Here is a 16,042-nt window from a genome sequence, read left to right on the forward strand (position 1 = left end):
ATAGGTTCCTTGGAGGTAGAATTGCTGAGCCACAGGCCATGCACATTTCAGAATTTGATAGATGTGGCCAAACAGACTCCCAAAGTGGTGCTACCAAGGTACGCTTTCCCCATCAGTGTGTGAGGGCAGAGGGGAGGTTTTCTGAAGATGGACATATGTTTATTGTTGGCCTGACAGTGATGAGTGGAGAGGGGAGAGAGTGATGAGGCAGGAGAGAGGGGGTGATGAACAGAGCAGCATGGTCCTTACACAGGCACCGGGGGTGGGGTGGGGTGTGAGCACAAGTAGTGGAATGGGCCTTTGATGCAAGGGATGCTCCCTTCATTGTAACAGAATGTGAGGAGGAGGAAATGCATGCGTTTCTAGGTAGGATTGTGGATTTGGTGCACAGAAGAGACTATCTGAATGCTTCTCTTTTAAAGTGAAGTACTTGGAGAGAGCAACAGCTGATGATTGGGTGGTGGGGAGAGAATGAAGTAGGTTTCAGGGAAAGGTAAGAAGTAGTCATTTTGGAGAGTGAGAAAGCTTCCAGGGGCAGCTTTGTTAGGACTGCTTGGCATTGCCAAGTGCCCAGTTGAGGCTTCTGATCATGAGTATATAGTGAAGCCAGTCAGCTTGGTCATGTGGCTTTTCTCCAGCAACATTTAGTGGGTTGGGAACAGGCACAGAGAGGGCAGATAATTGTATTTAACCAGGATTGGAGTTTTGCTAAATGCCAGTGATGGAGAGAACAAATGATTGAGGATATTTGCAAGGGAGGGATTATAAGCATGGACCATGGAATCAGAGTTGGGCATAGGAGGGAGTGGAAGACAGGACTGGGGTGGGCAGATGATGAACAAGTGGTTGATGAGGTCAGAGCTTGTAGCGGAGGGGATACTGGAGCAAGTTAGTTAGAAGGATGGGAGGTTATTTGAGAATATGATTGAAACATAATGAGGAAGAACACAGCTCTTAAGATAATACGTTTTCCTCTTTTAGGGATGATCACCCTGGGTTCCCTAAAACTGGGGGTCAGAGCTCTAACAAATCTATTTGCCTGTAGCTTTTCTGAGAGTTGAGCTTTGGGATGTACCCTTTTCTCTGTGTATGTGTCTAGAGCTCACTGTAGACATCATAGAAGGTAACCACAGTTCATAAGAGGTTTCCAGAATCATTCTCTTAACGACGTCTGTCATAGCAGCAGCGCTTGACCAGAGCCACAGCCTTTGGACGCTCACGTACAGTGTGTGTACACTGAGTTCCAAACCTCATCTCCATCATTTATTGTTTGAAGTCTTGGTAACGGGCAGAGGTAGAGTGCAAGGTTATATCCAGCGGGAATTTTCCAGTGATCTTGGCAGTCTTGGTTTGATTTTATCAGTGAAAAAGTGTGATGTAGGACCGATCTTGGAGTCTTACAAATTTATGTTTCACTTGTGGCTCCTTTCCTCACTAGCCGTCAGACCATGAGCAAAGTGTTGAGCCACTTTGATCCCCAATTTTCTTCTATGTGTGAAAAAGCTAAAGTAGGGCCTCCCTTACAGAGATATTGTGAAGATGCAGTGAGATAATGCACGCAGAGTTGTGGCACATAGTATGTTCACAGTAAATAGTAGCTGGTGGTGGTGTTATATTGCAGTCAGCACGCAGCGTGGGAATGCTCACTCTCTAGTGTTCCAGAGTGGTTTAGATGCCCTGGAAAGCTACAGCAGCATCTACCCCTGTCTTGCATGAGTCTGTGCTGCTACGTGAGGACAGTGCTCTATCTAGACTAGCTTCTCAGACGTCAGTGTGCTGTGACCCATCTGTGGCTTTTGTCGTAATGTGGATTTTAACTCTGTAAGTCTTGGACGGGGCCTGAGATTCTTCCTTATCTAGGAAGCTCCCAGTTGACGCTGCTGCGGCTGCTGCTGGTCCGTGGGTCACATTTTGAGGAGCAAGATTCTATTAGAGAACTGCCCTGTGGGAATCCTTGCTATTTTAAGCTGAGAGGAAATGAGGTTAAAAGAGCCCCATTCTTTCAACTTTTTTTTTTCTTTTTGAGTCAAATTCAGTTGGACTTCATATGGTCCGTTTCTATAGCTCATTGCTGTGGTGAGTCTGTGTTGTCTCTCATTGCTGTGGTGAGTCTGTGTTGTCTCTCATTGCTGTGGTGAGTCTGTGTTGTCTCTAACAGTCCTGAAAGTGAAAGGAGTAGAAATTATGTAGAGAGGGTTGCTTCACATTTCTTTTGAAAAATTTGCAGTGCCTGATTTCTCAGGAATATTTTTGCAAAATTGTGTTGGTTCCCCAGATGTACACACTTTCCCCACCAGCCTTTTACACCCACTGAGAAACTGGCATGCAGCCTCTTCAATTGTTAGACTTTGAGGCAGAGAATCAAAAATGTGGCTTCAAACCCTTTCTGCCCAGCAGACTCTTCACATTACAACATCCAGTGCTTTCAGAAGCAGGAATTCAGGATGCATTATCAGGTTAGAATTACTGGCAGCACCCATATTGCTATCCCAGATAATCTGATTTTTCTTTCTCAGGAGCAAGCATGCGAGACTTCTTCTGTGGGCCCTCTGGAGAAGAGCTCCTTCTCTGATGCTCCAATTCACATGTTCCCTCCTCCGAACTAATATAGAGGCTGATAAGTTTCAAAGAACCATTAAGCAGCCTGATAAAGTGTTCTCCTGATAGAAGGAAGCATGTGTGCATCCTAATCCTGTGTGTAAGACTGGGATCCTATTCAGAGGGTCTTCCTCGAGTGCATTTGTTATACCTTTGTGTCTCTTAATCTGGATCCTGCATAGCGACAAAGCAGAGCCTTCCTTATTTGACTTGATTTGAAAGAATTTTGTTTTCTCCTACCGCTTTGTTTCTTTTTCTTCCTTTCTTTTTTTAAGGTTAGGGAAATGTGGACATGCAGGAGCATGAATTAAAAAGATCCACGTAGCTTGCCTGTGGGATTTTTTGTTTTTTGTTTTTTAAGTGAAGAAAACATATAGAACAGACTGTTCACCCGATTCTTAAGATTATGATCAGAAAAGGAAAAGATGCATTGACAGTAGAAATTTATGAACTCCCTGTGGTTCCAAAGAAGTTTACAAAGATTCCACTCATGGGAGTTCTGGAGGTAGTTATCAGAGTTTTTGTGACATATTTAAACTTTTTAAATTTCATTTCAAGGATCTCGTTCTGTATGTATTTTTCTCCTGCTTTGCTCCGGGAGAACAGCGGTATCATTATCCCATCCTAAATTTGATTAAAAGATAACACCATAAAGTGACAATATGTGAAATTTTATTGTGGTTTTTTTTTTTTTTGGTACTTGGTTAAGAATGAATGAGTATTAACAATTTTGTGTCTCCTTCCCGCCCCCACTCCCCCCCCCCCCCCACCTTCCTTGGCCATGCCACACAGCTTGTGGGATCTTAGTTCCCCGACCAGGGATCAAACCTGGGCCCACGGCACCATACAATTTTGTGTCTTCAAAGAGTTTGAAAGGACTGTAATCTCTTCACAGTGTGATTTTAATACAGTTGTTTAGAATGGAGTATAGGAAAGCCTGGGGACTTAAGAGAGGGCATGGGATATGAGACTAGAGGGGAAAGTTACATGTAAAAATTGATTATATAACAGACGCTAAGTAACAGTTTATAGAAAGCCGAGATTTGTTTTCCCATTTTAGAAAAAAGGCCGTCTCCGTTTTAGACATGGAAGTTCTTACTCCTCTTTTGTACTGGAACTGAGGTAATCCTGACTTCAGAGGAAGCAAAGAAGTTCTGCATAAAGAAAAAGAAAAGGTTTGGGTGAGGCTGAGAAGAATACTTGCCCCACCTCTCCGAGTGTAAACAAGTGGGAGTTTGAGGTGGGAGGAGGGAAGAGGTCTAAGCTGTCTTGCGGAAGGCACATATTTAGTGTGGAAGAAAAGGAAAAGTGACTTCACTTCTACTCTGAGAGAAAAAGACACCCCACCGTAGCAGGAGACAGAGCTGTCTCGACAGCCGGAAGTGTCAGGTAGGGAGAGGGAAGGTACCTCGTACCTGTGCTGGGCCTGCCTTGAATGTGAGACTCGCAGACCTTACTTGGATATTTTATGAGCAGGAGAGAACTGTTTCAACATGTCTGAGGGGAACAGAACCCTGAGGCAGCTGGAAGGTGGAAGGCCTCTTGTTTTTGTTTTTATTTTGCTTTTCCTTTAACAAGTTAAAAGGAATAAAATATTCCTCAAAACACACAATCCTCTGAGAATGTATTGTGCACCTACTGTGTGCTAGGTACTGTGCAAAAGACTCCATGGCTCAAAAGAGATGAACCCTGCCCTGAAAAAATGTGAATAAATGGGGTAAGATTGGTAGGTACAGGTGAATACCTGGAACAGTAACTGGCAGGAGTGGTGAGTGCCGCGGTACAAACACCAGGCTTACAGAGGAGGAGAGGTCACTTACAGCTGGGGTGGGTTTTGGATTTGAACATGGAAGAATGGGTAGGGAAGTAAGGAAAGAGCATGGGCATTGGCATATGGAGGAGAAGTCAGTTATTTTCTGAATAAAAACCACTGGGACAGATGATTAGATAATTCTTGTTGTTCACCATTGAACATAATGGACAAAAATATGCCTGGCATATAGGAGGAACTTAGTAGATGTTTGAACTGAACTAAATTAGAAATCATGGTCACCAGGGACATGGCAGATAGTTTACATAGTGATATCATTCGATCTAATTGCAGCAACTCGGAAAGGAGTGTTATACCCAGTTTTTGCTTGAGGAAACAGAGGCCTAGACAGATTAAATAACTTTCCCCAGGCCACGGTGATAGTAATTATAGACCCAGATTTCAAACCCAGGCTTCATACACTGCCCCATACCCATGCCTAGTAAAGAATCTACAACGTGGTAGGGCTCAAAATCCACTTGATTCTAAACCCCTTGTTTTTTCCTCTCTTTAGAGGGGAGGCTCTATTGATTTGAACTAGGGTGGTAGTAATACAAAAGATGAAAACCTATTCAAGCTTATATATAATTTTTCCTATGTTTTAAAATCTTCTAAGATTCAGAATTATGATTGGTAGAATGTTAGTGAATTATTATAGAATAGTGGCATAAGGCTGACCTGGAAGGGAGGGAATGTAGGCTCCAAGCAGGTTTTCTGTTCACGCTTGGCTTCTGCAAGGGGCTCCAGAAGAACTGGCGCAGAGGGGAGTCTTGGCTCACTCCCCTTGATCTTGGAGGGCAGAGTTTTTTTGATTGCTTCATTCATGTTTAAAGAACCCATCTTCACACTAGTTGATGTCTAGCTACTAGAAGCTGGTGCCGGTGGTTTATTACTAACCCCGCCCATCCCTGCCTTTTGCAATAATCTCTGTGAGTGATGATTGTGTTTCTAGAAGTAGAATGACAGAGAGAGATTCCCTGAAGGCAAATACAGAGCGAGTGTGCTGTACACTCGGGTTCAGACACACGGGGCTGGGAACTCCCAGAGAGAGAGAGGGAGGGTGAGAGGGAGGAGAGAGAACAACAGAACAGTCAGCTGGAGAGGAGGGAGGAGGGGGGAGGAGACGGGTCGGTTTTAGATTTTTAAACTCAAGTGATTTGGGGGGGGTACTCCCCACCCCAAACTTCGGCCCCCCATTCTGGCACCTCCTTTCCTACAGTCCACTGAAGGGCCTTTTTGCAGTCCAGGATCAACTGGCCGCTGAGTTTGAGCAGCCCGGTCTGACATGATGTACCTCTGGGTGAGTACAGAGTGCTGCGGGTGAGGGCTTGCACTTGCACATATAAGGAGTGGAAAGCTGCGAGATTCTGCTCCTGCACAAATGGCCTTCCCCACGGAGCACGGGCTGCCACGGCCCCTTCTCCTCACAGGTGTGAGGGTTTTAAAGCCTAGCCGTGATTGTGACATTGGGTTGTGTTTTTTTGTTTGTTTTTTTTTAAGAATGTTGTTTACCTTGTTAGACTTAGGCACAAGGGCTGAGCTCCCAGTGCAGTGCCATCCCCCAGGCTTGGGAGGTTTGGAGAAGGCACATGGGGCAGGTGAAGTGAGCCGGTCATCCCAGGAGCTGCAATCTTCCTGGTGGGTCAGGGCCTGGCTGTGTTTTGTTTGGGGGACACTGACCTTGATAGCAAAGCGTCTCATTAGATATTGAGAGCCAGTAGGTGGTATGATTCTTAATTAAGAATTAACCTTTGAAAGTTTTTATCTAATAATTTTTGTTGTCCTTCACAATAGTCTTGTGAAGTAGGTCACTGTTGTTATTAAAATTTTATGAGGGAAGTAATTAAGTCACAAATAGTGACTTGCCCATGGTTAAGAACCACGTCTGTAGCAGCTAGAATAGTAATTAATAACCAAACATTATAAAGCATCTTATATTTGCCAGGAACTTAATACCGTACATTATTTAAATTTATTGTTAACTCTGGTGTTGTAATTTGGGATGGAGGGAAACATACTGGGACTAGAGAGACTTTTAAATTATGAAATGTGGTAACTTTTAGGAGAATGACAGGGAAAATAATACAGGGGGAAAAAACCCCCGCAGTTAGTTGTGAAAACAACATCTGTAGTCCCTTGCAAAGATGGCAGTGTCTTCTCTTGAGAAGACAGTTGTTGTGTGTTGCTAAGGGAGCCTCCTAGATGTGATGCCCTTGGCTACTAGCCAGCTTTTGAAGGTTTCACTTTGCCCTTTGCCCTTTGCCCTTCAGCCTAGATGTCTGGAATCGCAGAAACCTACTTGGTTTGGGCAGACTAGATTTATAAATATCAATCAGACGGCAGAATTTTAACTAGGTTTATGGAAATGGAGCTTGTGTGTGTGTAGGGGCTGCTTTTCCTGCTTCCCCCTTCATATCTGAATATGACCTTGAAATCTAATTTTCTCCTCTCTGTTGATTTATTTTTGTAGTATTTGGAAGAAGTCAAAGAACTTTTCTGACACACTTATGTCCTTTAAGTAGTTTTCATCTCTGAATGAGGTATCTGTGTCTAGGGTCTTTGCACTAGGAGACAGTGACAGTCTCCTCAGTTATTTCCTTTGTGCTTATATTACAGTTATTTGTAAATTTGTCTCAATCCCCTTGGCTTGTTAGCCCCAGAACAGAGCTTTCCAGCCAGAGTACCACATGCTGCGGAGACACATGTACGCCAAGATAACTGTTGCCCTCAACCCTGGGAGCAGCCAGGAGGGGCCCAGGATTCCCCAGGTCACTTGGTCCATGTGTACTCCAGTTTGCCACTTTGTGCCACTTTGTGCCATAAAAATACTACCATTTTCTATGTGTGCCATGACACCTGAACGATGGGGTAGCACTGTGTAGAGGGAAAAAAAGTGTCAGCTCTATCTCTTCACGATCTGCATTGTCTGGCCCAGTGCCTCAAACATTTGCTGGATTCAGTGAAAATGTCCAGAAGGAGCCATAGCTGCATGAGATCGTGGTCATTTCCTTAGAGAAGGAAATCAAAGTAGTCCAGCATTAAGTGGGAGGCACTGAGGGGCTACTGTGGAGAAAACGTACTGGACGAGGAATAGGAGGTCAGAATTTTATCGAGGCCAGTACCCAGCCAGGTGACACTGGACAATCATTTGAGTCTTCTGACTGCAATTTCCGCATCTGTAAGATATCTATTCTTATTCTAAAGTTCTGGGAAGTGAATTTTGTGTAGCAGTCTGTGTGCCAGGAAGACACCCAGTTGTGCAGGAAAGGTTCGTGTCTGGAAAGCATGAGAGAACTGTGAAGCATATATCACCTCCATTGCCTGCTTGGTTTGGTACCAGCAGTGACTTAAAGGTACTGTTCTAAGCATTCTAGAAAAACTGCTGAACTGTATTTAGTTGTCAATACCTCTGAGCAGTGTGGACATTCTTAGAACCTGCAGAGCTGAAAAGTAGAAGTTACAGCTCATCCAGGCATTTGGGTTGTGTAGTTGGACACGGCTCGTTAATTTGCTTCTGTGCGTCTGGAACTCTGAGATAGAATGCTGTCTTGTGCTGTATGCATGCCTTTTTGTCAGATCTCCTCCCCACTTCCCTGTTGAGTCACCCTCCTTTATGGTGAAATTGCTAGCATTGGGGGCAGCATGATACGGTGCAAAGAATGTAGGTTTTAGAGACTTTACTAGGTCTGAATCCCACCTCTCACTTCTAGTTGTTTGGCCATGAACAAGTCACTTAACCTCTCTGAACCTCAGTTTCTTCATTCATCACATAGGGAAAATAATGCGTGTTACCCAGGATTGTTGTAAACATTTGAGATAATCTATGAAACGTGCTTAACATGATGTATGGCACATAGTAGATGCTCAGTAAATAGCCAGTGCGAGCCAGGTTTTTGGTTTGAACGTTCAGCAGACCACTCACTACCCCAGAGCATTTTCTCTAGCATGTGAAGGATGCCTTTGAATTCATGCAGGGAGAACTTCGATAAATACAAACTAGTTTTATGTGAAATGTCTCCCGTTAATCAGTATTTTAAGTACTTGCGACTAGAGAACGCTCGTTAAAGTTGCCTCCTGGTGGGGAACATCCCCATTATTTTTTCTAAACATTTTTTTTTTGGAAGGGTGCAGTACTACTAAGCATTTGCTATGCCATTTATTCTCCCCATCTCCTCTTCATTGTCCAAAACAGAGAGGGCGGCAGAGAGAGAGAGTGGGGGGCAGAGGCAGGGAAGACGGAGGGAGGCATACGATTCCTGTACTGAGGGAACTTACTTTTTTGATAATTTTACAATTTATGTCCAGGAAACCAAATTATAGACCACTTATTTAAATTCCCAAAAGCCAAGATGTGTTCTCCCCATCTGAGCTGATCTTAGCTAGACTGGTCTCAGGCTCTCTCTTACTCATATTCTATATGGATGAACTTCTGTATTTCACTTTGAACTGTTGTTTTGTCATATTTCAGTCCTGTCTTCTCAGTAAATCAGTTCAGCCAACATTTAATGAATGCTTATAGTGGGCAGAGGTCTATGCTACTAGCTGTTACAAATACAAAGATGATTAAAGATCCTCATGCCCTTAAAGAATTTATAACACAGTGGTAGTCAGTGTGTGTACACAGACAATAATGATTTTTGCATGATGCTCTCCGGTTAAGAAAGTGCTTTTATATGTCATCTTATTTCATCCTCACAGCAGTGCTAAGGGCCCGGAATCATTATCTGTATTGTACAAGTTAGGAAAAGAGACCAAGAAAGAGTACATGATAATTAGTAAATGGCAGGGCTGGAAACTCAATTCCATATTTTTTTTAAACTCTATGGCTCTTATTTATTTATTATTTTTTAACATCTTTATTGGAGTATAATATTTATTTTTTTACACTATCTTCTTTTGGGAGAAGCTGATATTTTAATTTTGTTTCTTTTAAATTGTTTATTGAGTGATAACATATATGTTAGACATATACTTCAGTCCTCAACACATGTGAGAATTAGCTGTTATCTTCATTTTACAGAGGAGAAAGTAGAAACTTCAGTAACTTGCTAAAGTCACACAATTTAGAATTGGCAGAGGTAGGATTTGAACCCTGGTCTGTCTGGCCTCAGAGCTTCCTACATCACACTTAACATCTTCTTTTATTTGTTCAGTAGTGTCTGGTTTATCACTGCTACCATTCAGCCTGATACAGGCTGAAGTAGAGAAATGAAAATAAGGTAACCTGAATTCTGTTTCCATATCCATTAATTACTTGAGACACATTACTTAATTGTATGTACCTTGATTTTCCAGGTTGTGAAAAGGATGTGATAGTTCTTGAGAGCATTAATGGAGTAATCTTAGAAAAATGTGTATCAGCCATTATAGAAATGAAGTAGCCAGTAAGTGATGGCTTTATCACAAAACATGGAAATCATGGACTGTGAGTCAAAAGACAACAGTTTGTGGTCTCAGTGGTGCCATTTGTCAGTGTATAACCTTTCCAGCATTGGTTTTCTAATCTTTAAAATGGACTACTAATACCTAACAGAGTATCGAAATAATCTATTTTTGGAAGCTATTTTGTGCTAAGCAGATGTAACATAATAATAACAGCGGCTATTAAGGTTGTTATTGTTATTCAGGTCGTAGTCAGGCTAATTTTTAAATGCTCACTTTTTAATCCCTATTTTGTCATCCTAATTGGTTTACGCATTTAGAGAACTAGACTTAATAGTAAATTGAGTTATCACAAAATGTAGACATAGTTCAGTTCAGCTAACATTGGAGGCCAGATACTGTGAATAGATACTTGGCAGTGAAAAGCCATTAAAAGACTTTAAGTAGGATTGGGAGTAGGCTGAAGTGGAGTTTATAATTAGATTTGTTTTTAAAAAAAGATATCTACACAGATTAGAGAGGAGTAAGAGTACAGAGAGAAGTTCGGTGGTGGCTGAGTAATAGTCCAAGGGACAGAGAATGGTAGGGATAGCATGTGCTGGAGGAAGCAGAACTGCCTGAGAGAGATGCCGAAGGTACAGTCGGCAGCATGGTGTCATGGTTTGGAAGAGGTCCAAGTGTTTTTGTAGGTGGGAAGAGGAAGGGTATCATGAGTTTGATTTTGGATTTAGTACTTTTAGGTAACTCTGAGATGTTCAAGGGGAAATACCGCTTAGATAGTTGACTACCTAGGTGTGGAAATACAAGGAAAGATAGAGGATTAAACTATAAATTTGTGAGAAACCTGCATGCAATCGTAACTGAAGCTGTGGGCACGTTTGATGATGTTGAAAGTCAGTGGCTTAAGATGAGACTGGCCTAGGGAGAAAATGTAGAGCAAGGAGAGAAGTTGATGCCTGCCTGGTAGAGGAGATGAACCTGCAAAGAAGGCAGGGAACAAGATTCCAGAGAGCTTGTTCTTCAGAAGGAAAACCAGGACATTAGGAAACTAAGATAAAAGAGTGGCAGGAAGAGAGAACTGAAATATGTCCATGGGTTTAGCAACGTGGAGGTCATTGATGACCTTTGCAAGGGTTGTTTTGATGGACTAATGAAGGCAGAATCCTGGGAATGGAGTCAGTTCAGGAGTTTGGGGGCGGAGGGGGGATGGGAGAAGGAAATGGAGATAGGAATAGTGAGTGTAGACAGTTGTTGGAAAAGTTTGACTGACTCTGAAGGGATGTAGAGGGTAGCTAGAAGAGTATGTGCAGCAGAGAAAGGTTTATTTGTTTTATTTTAAATAAAAGAGACTTGGTCATGTTTAAAAGCTAGCCGAACAAATTCATTTGAGAAGGAGAAGTGGAGTATTTGAGAGAAGAGAAAGGATTGCTCTTATGCTTTGAGAAGATGGGATTAGCTTTAGGAGTAGGGAGAACTCTCCTATTTAACAGGAGGCAAAGCAGATAGAGGACAGAAGAGCTTACAGCATCTAGGAGTTCAAAGGAGTCTTTACAGAGGAGGAGACAGGCTGAGTGGGTGAGGCATGGAAAGGGTCATTGCTTTCCCAAAAAGGGATAGATTGGTGAGATAGTATATACGTTTGTGAACCATATATAATTCCATGTGGCTTGTATGTGTGGGGTGAGTGGAATAGTGATGGATGAAAATATAAAATTTTAGAGCCTAGATTATCTGAATAAAGATGTTTGTTTATTCCAACAAGGAGCTGTTGATGGATTTTAAGCAGGATCAGGTGTGATCAGATTTGTATATAGAAAGATAACAAGAGGCTTCTATTATTATTGCAGAATTTATATTTATACTTTGAGTGAAATTGGTTTGATGCATATTTTTATAAATTTATTTTAAAATTTTATTTATTTATTTTTGGCTGCATTGGGTCTTCGTTGCTGCATGTGGGCTTTCTCTAGTTGTGGCGAGTGGGGGCTACTCTTCGTTGCGGTGCGCGGGCTTCTCATTGCAGTGGCTTCTCTTGTTGCAGAGCACAGGCTCTAGGCGCACGGGCTTCAGTAGTTGTGGCATGTGGGCTCAGTAGTTGTGGCTCGCGGGCTCTAGAGCGCAGGCTCAGTAGTTGTGGCACACGGGCTTAGTTGCTCTGCAGCATGTGGGATCTTCCCAGACCAGGGCTCGAACCCGTGTCCCCTGCATTGGCAGGCGGATTCTTAACCACTGCGCCACTAGCGAAGTCCCTCATGCATATTTTTAAAGCTCAGGAAACTGTAAGGGGCTAAATAAATGATTATATTAATGAGACTCAAGCAGTTAACACATTTATTGATGACGACTGTGTGCTGATCACTTTCTAAGAGGTGGGGAAAGAGCATGAACAAGACGAAGTTCTTTTCCATAGAGTTTGTATTCTGTAACTGGAAAAAGAAAGTTGTAAACATGTAAGCAAACAAGATAAATTCAGAAACTAGTAAGTGCTATAGAGAAAAGGTAGTATGACCCTGAATGTTTTAGCTAGGGTGGAAAAGGCCTAAATGATAAGAAACACCTTCTTGTCAAACTACGGGAGGAAAGCATTTTAAGCAGAAGGAGTAGCAAATACAGAGTCCTCAGATAGGAATGAGTTTGGGGCATTCAAAGGATGGAAAAGGGGTGGTGTGGTTGGAGTGTAGAGAACAAAAAGAACGTAGGAAGATAAGACTGGAGAGGTAGGTGAGGGTCAGATCATGTCCCGTGGTAGAGATTTGAATTTTGTTCTGGTTAAAAATGGGAAGGTATTGGGAGATTTTCAGCAGGAGAGTTGACTTGCTTTACGAAAAGTGATAAGGGAGGTCAAGAAGCATGAGGAGATGGCTTAGACTCTGGAGGGCAATTTGATAAGATTAAAGATGGCTTGTGTGTGTGGTGAGATGAAAGAGAAATCTGGGTTATTCAGCTTTTGGTTTGAGGAATTAGGATGGAGGGGGCATTTCCTTGCAACAGAACAGAGTACACAGGAAAAAACAATATTTATGGTCTGGACTTGTTTAGTCTGAAACGTCTAGTAGATACCCAAGTGGAGAAGTTCAGTGGCAATTTGATATGAGCCTGGAGCTCAGAAGAGAGATGTGAGTTGAAGGTATAAGGTCGAGATTCATCAGTGCATATTTAAAGCCTTGGGAGAAAATGTAAGTGGAGAATAAGGCTGAGGTAGAAGCCCTGAGGCATCTCACTGGAGGTCTAAAGGATACTGGAATTGGGTAAGGTAGGAGGGAAACAAGGCAAGTATGTGATATCACAGACTCTGGGGAAGAAGTTGTTGGGTTTGGATTACTTAAGACCAAATAATTGGTCATTGGCCTTGGTAGGATGTTAGTCATTGGTGAACTCAGTAAGAGCTGTTTGAGTTGGAATGATGGGGATAAAAAAGCCAATTGGAATGGGTTGAGTTGTTAATTGGTAGGTGAAGATGTTGAGACAGTGAAATATTGTGTACTTGTGGGGTGGAGCAAAGAATTGGGGCAGTTACTAGATGGGCATGTGTATTCAAGAGACAATTTTTAAAAGATAGGTGATATCAAGACATGTCTTTTGTCACTAGGAAAGATCCAGTAGGGGAAGAATTGAGGGTGCTGAAAAGAAAGAGGCTAATTGCAGGAGCAAAGTCTGCTATATCCAGCATACAGAGAGGGATTGGCCAGAAGCAGTTTTTTTTCTTTTTAATAGGAAGGAGGGCGGAGTGTGTGGGTGTAGAGCCAGATAGGCTGGTGGCGTTGGTTTCAGGCAGAAGAGGGAGTTCTCTGCGCGTGTCTGCTTTCTTTACAACATGCAAGATGAACGTAGCTGTAAGTGTTAGTGCAGGGAGTGGAGAAGAAGTGTCGCAGATTTGAGGAGAGAGGACAAGGTGTGAAATAGTAGTCATCTCAAAAAAATGGGAAGTGAACTTACTAGAGAGGTGTAGGACGCTTAAAATCTGTGGTCATAAACTTGAGTGAGTGGTGGAGTCAGTTGTGTGACAGTCTTCTGTTGTTTAGATGCAAGAGTTGGATTTAACCAGGAATTGAGATTTTACTAGGTAAGTTAGACTAAGGGAAAAGGGGGCAAAGGAACTAAGACTTTTTGAAAAGGATTACGTATAGTGTTGGACCCTAGAATCTAACCTGGCTTAGGAGGGAGTGAAGAACATGAGGAGGAGAGGAGTAGGGTGGTGAAAAAGCAGTAGGATCGACCTGTAGATTAGAGATCTGAAGGAGGCTGGAGAAATGCTAGCGTGGGAAAACTCCTAGAGCAGGCAAACCTGATGGTGTGAGAGGAGAATGCTTGAGACGCTTGAGATTTTGGAGATGGTGTGGTTATTGGTGATGACGGTGCTGGGACACGGTGCTAGGTCAGTGGCTTCAGTTAAGTTGTGAAAAAATATAGTTGGCGCTTAAACACATTAAAACAGTACCAGCAGCTAGGAGGCCAGAGTAGTTAATGAATCAACTGTGTGGATGTTGAGATCGTCAAGAATGATAAAACTAATAAAGGAGATGAAGACAGGGAGCCCTGTGCTAAGACTTGAGGAGGTAGGCAGACGACACCTGTTTCAAAGGATCTGCAGTTTGGACGGAGGGTAGAAGTAGTCTTGGAAAGCGAGGAGGATACCTGTGAGGTTCAACATGAGATGGTAGTGCGGAGTAGGGAGGATGCTTGCCACTGCCTGAGGTATGTGATGGAGGGAGGAAAGCTCCTACTGAAGAAGCAGCAGTGTTCTCAGGAGTGGTCAGGTTTCCTTTAGAGCAAAAAGGTGAAGGGAACATCGCAGAGAAGAGAGTGAGTATATAGAAGAGGTTACTGAGGGTAACTCATGACCGCGAGGGCTTAGGAGGGCTAGGGAGAGCCAGAGATGGGACCAGAAGAGCGGCTGTGCAGAGCTGTACAGGGTGAGCCATCCAGAAGCCTTGGACTTCTGATGATGGTTGAGGTGAATGAGGATGTGAGCCAGGATGGAATCGTTCCAGAAATCTCTTGTAAAAACAGGGTAATTACTTAAATCTGTAAGCCAGAGCAATATTTCTCAAACTTTATGGTGCATCAGAATGCACAGATTGCTGGGGCCCATCTCCAGAGTTTTAGATTCCTTAGATCTGAGTGTACCTGGGAGTTTACATTTCTAATACATTCCCAGGGAATGCTGATGCTACTGGGCCAGAGACTACCCTTTGAAAACCATTGGTCCAGAGAAACTAGTTGTGGCTAAGTAAGCAGCTCTTGCAGACTGTAGCCCCAGATGATATGTGGCCTGGGTGATAGCAGCGCCGTGTCAGGCCTCTCTTTGATTTTGGCAGTTAAAGGAGAAAGTGAGTATATGATCATTTCTTTTGAGGGATAGTAATTTCTAGGTGATGCCATTTGATTATTAGTGAACATTTATTGAATATCTGTTTTATGCAGCAAAATGAGGATACCAAGAGTTATAAAGTATTTTCTTTATCAAGGATAATGGGGCAAAATAGGGACATAGAAGTTAAATAGATAAATAACCGTACGTTGTAGCAAAGACAACATGCCAGTCGGTAGGTGGTATGGGCAGTTGTCGACAGGAGCTGGGAAAAATGGGTAATCACTGAGGATGAGATTGGTTGGGAAAGGTTTCTTGAAGGAGATGTAATTTAAGCTAGATTCTGGGAGAACTAACTAGATACAAGTCAGATGGAGAACTGGCAGAAGCAGAGATACAGTGTCAAGAATGACCATGAAACCTTAACAACTACTCCTGAGTCCCATTGCTTTCATCCTGGCCACGCCACCGCTATCTCTTGCCTGTATTATTATAATAATTTTCTAACTAGCCTCCCTGCTTCTCTACTTCTCCAACCCCTTCTTTGAAGTCTGTTCTCAACACAGCAGCCAGAGTGATCCTTTCAAATGTCACATTACATTGCTCCTCTGGCCAAAACTCTCCAGTGGGTTCATATCTCACTCAGCATAAAAGTCAAACGCCCTGCACTGGCCTGTAAGGTCCTAAATGACTTGCTCCCCTGGCTGTCTTTGACCTCCTGTTCTTCTATACTTCTGCCCATTCTTGGAACATTTCAAACACACCCTTGCCTCAGGGCCTTAGCTTTTGCCCACCTCCTTGCTCTTTCTGCAGATATCTGCTTGACTTCCTTGTTTATGTGAAATCTCTACTCAGTTGTCACATTATCAGGAGCACCCTGTATAAACAGTAATTCCCTACCCCTTTATTCAACATTTCCCATTCCTTTTCCCCATCTTTAT

General features: G+C 42.8%; 1 protein-coding gene across 13 annotated transcripts in view; it reads left to right on the forward strand.

The window, feature by feature from the left end:
• Positions 1-16,042, forward strand: part of RBFOX2 (RNA binding fox-1 homolog 2) — a 263,107-nt gene that overhangs the window by 107,783 nt on the left and 139,282 nt on the right. The window contains exon 1 of one of the 13 annotated variants that reach the window (XM_061205629.1): positions 5,638-5,708. The exons of the other annotated variants lie outside the window; for them this stretch is intronic. Coding sequence (XP_061061612.1) covers positions 5,694-5,708 — 15 coding nt within the window. The 5' untranslated portion in view covers positions 5,638-5,693. Of the gene's footprint in view, positions 1-5,637; positions 5,709-16,042 lie in introns of those variants that run through there. 13 annotated transcript variants of the gene reach the window in all.

This window comes from Eubalaena glacialis, chromosome 11 (assembly GCF_028564815.1).
Source record: "Eubalaena glacialis isolate mEubGla1 chromosome 11, mEubGla1.1.hap2.+ XY, whole genome shotgun sequence".
Taxonomy (NCBI): domain Eukaryota; kingdom Metazoa; phylum Chordata; class Mammalia; order Artiodactyla; family Balaenidae; genus Eubalaena; species Eubalaena glacialis.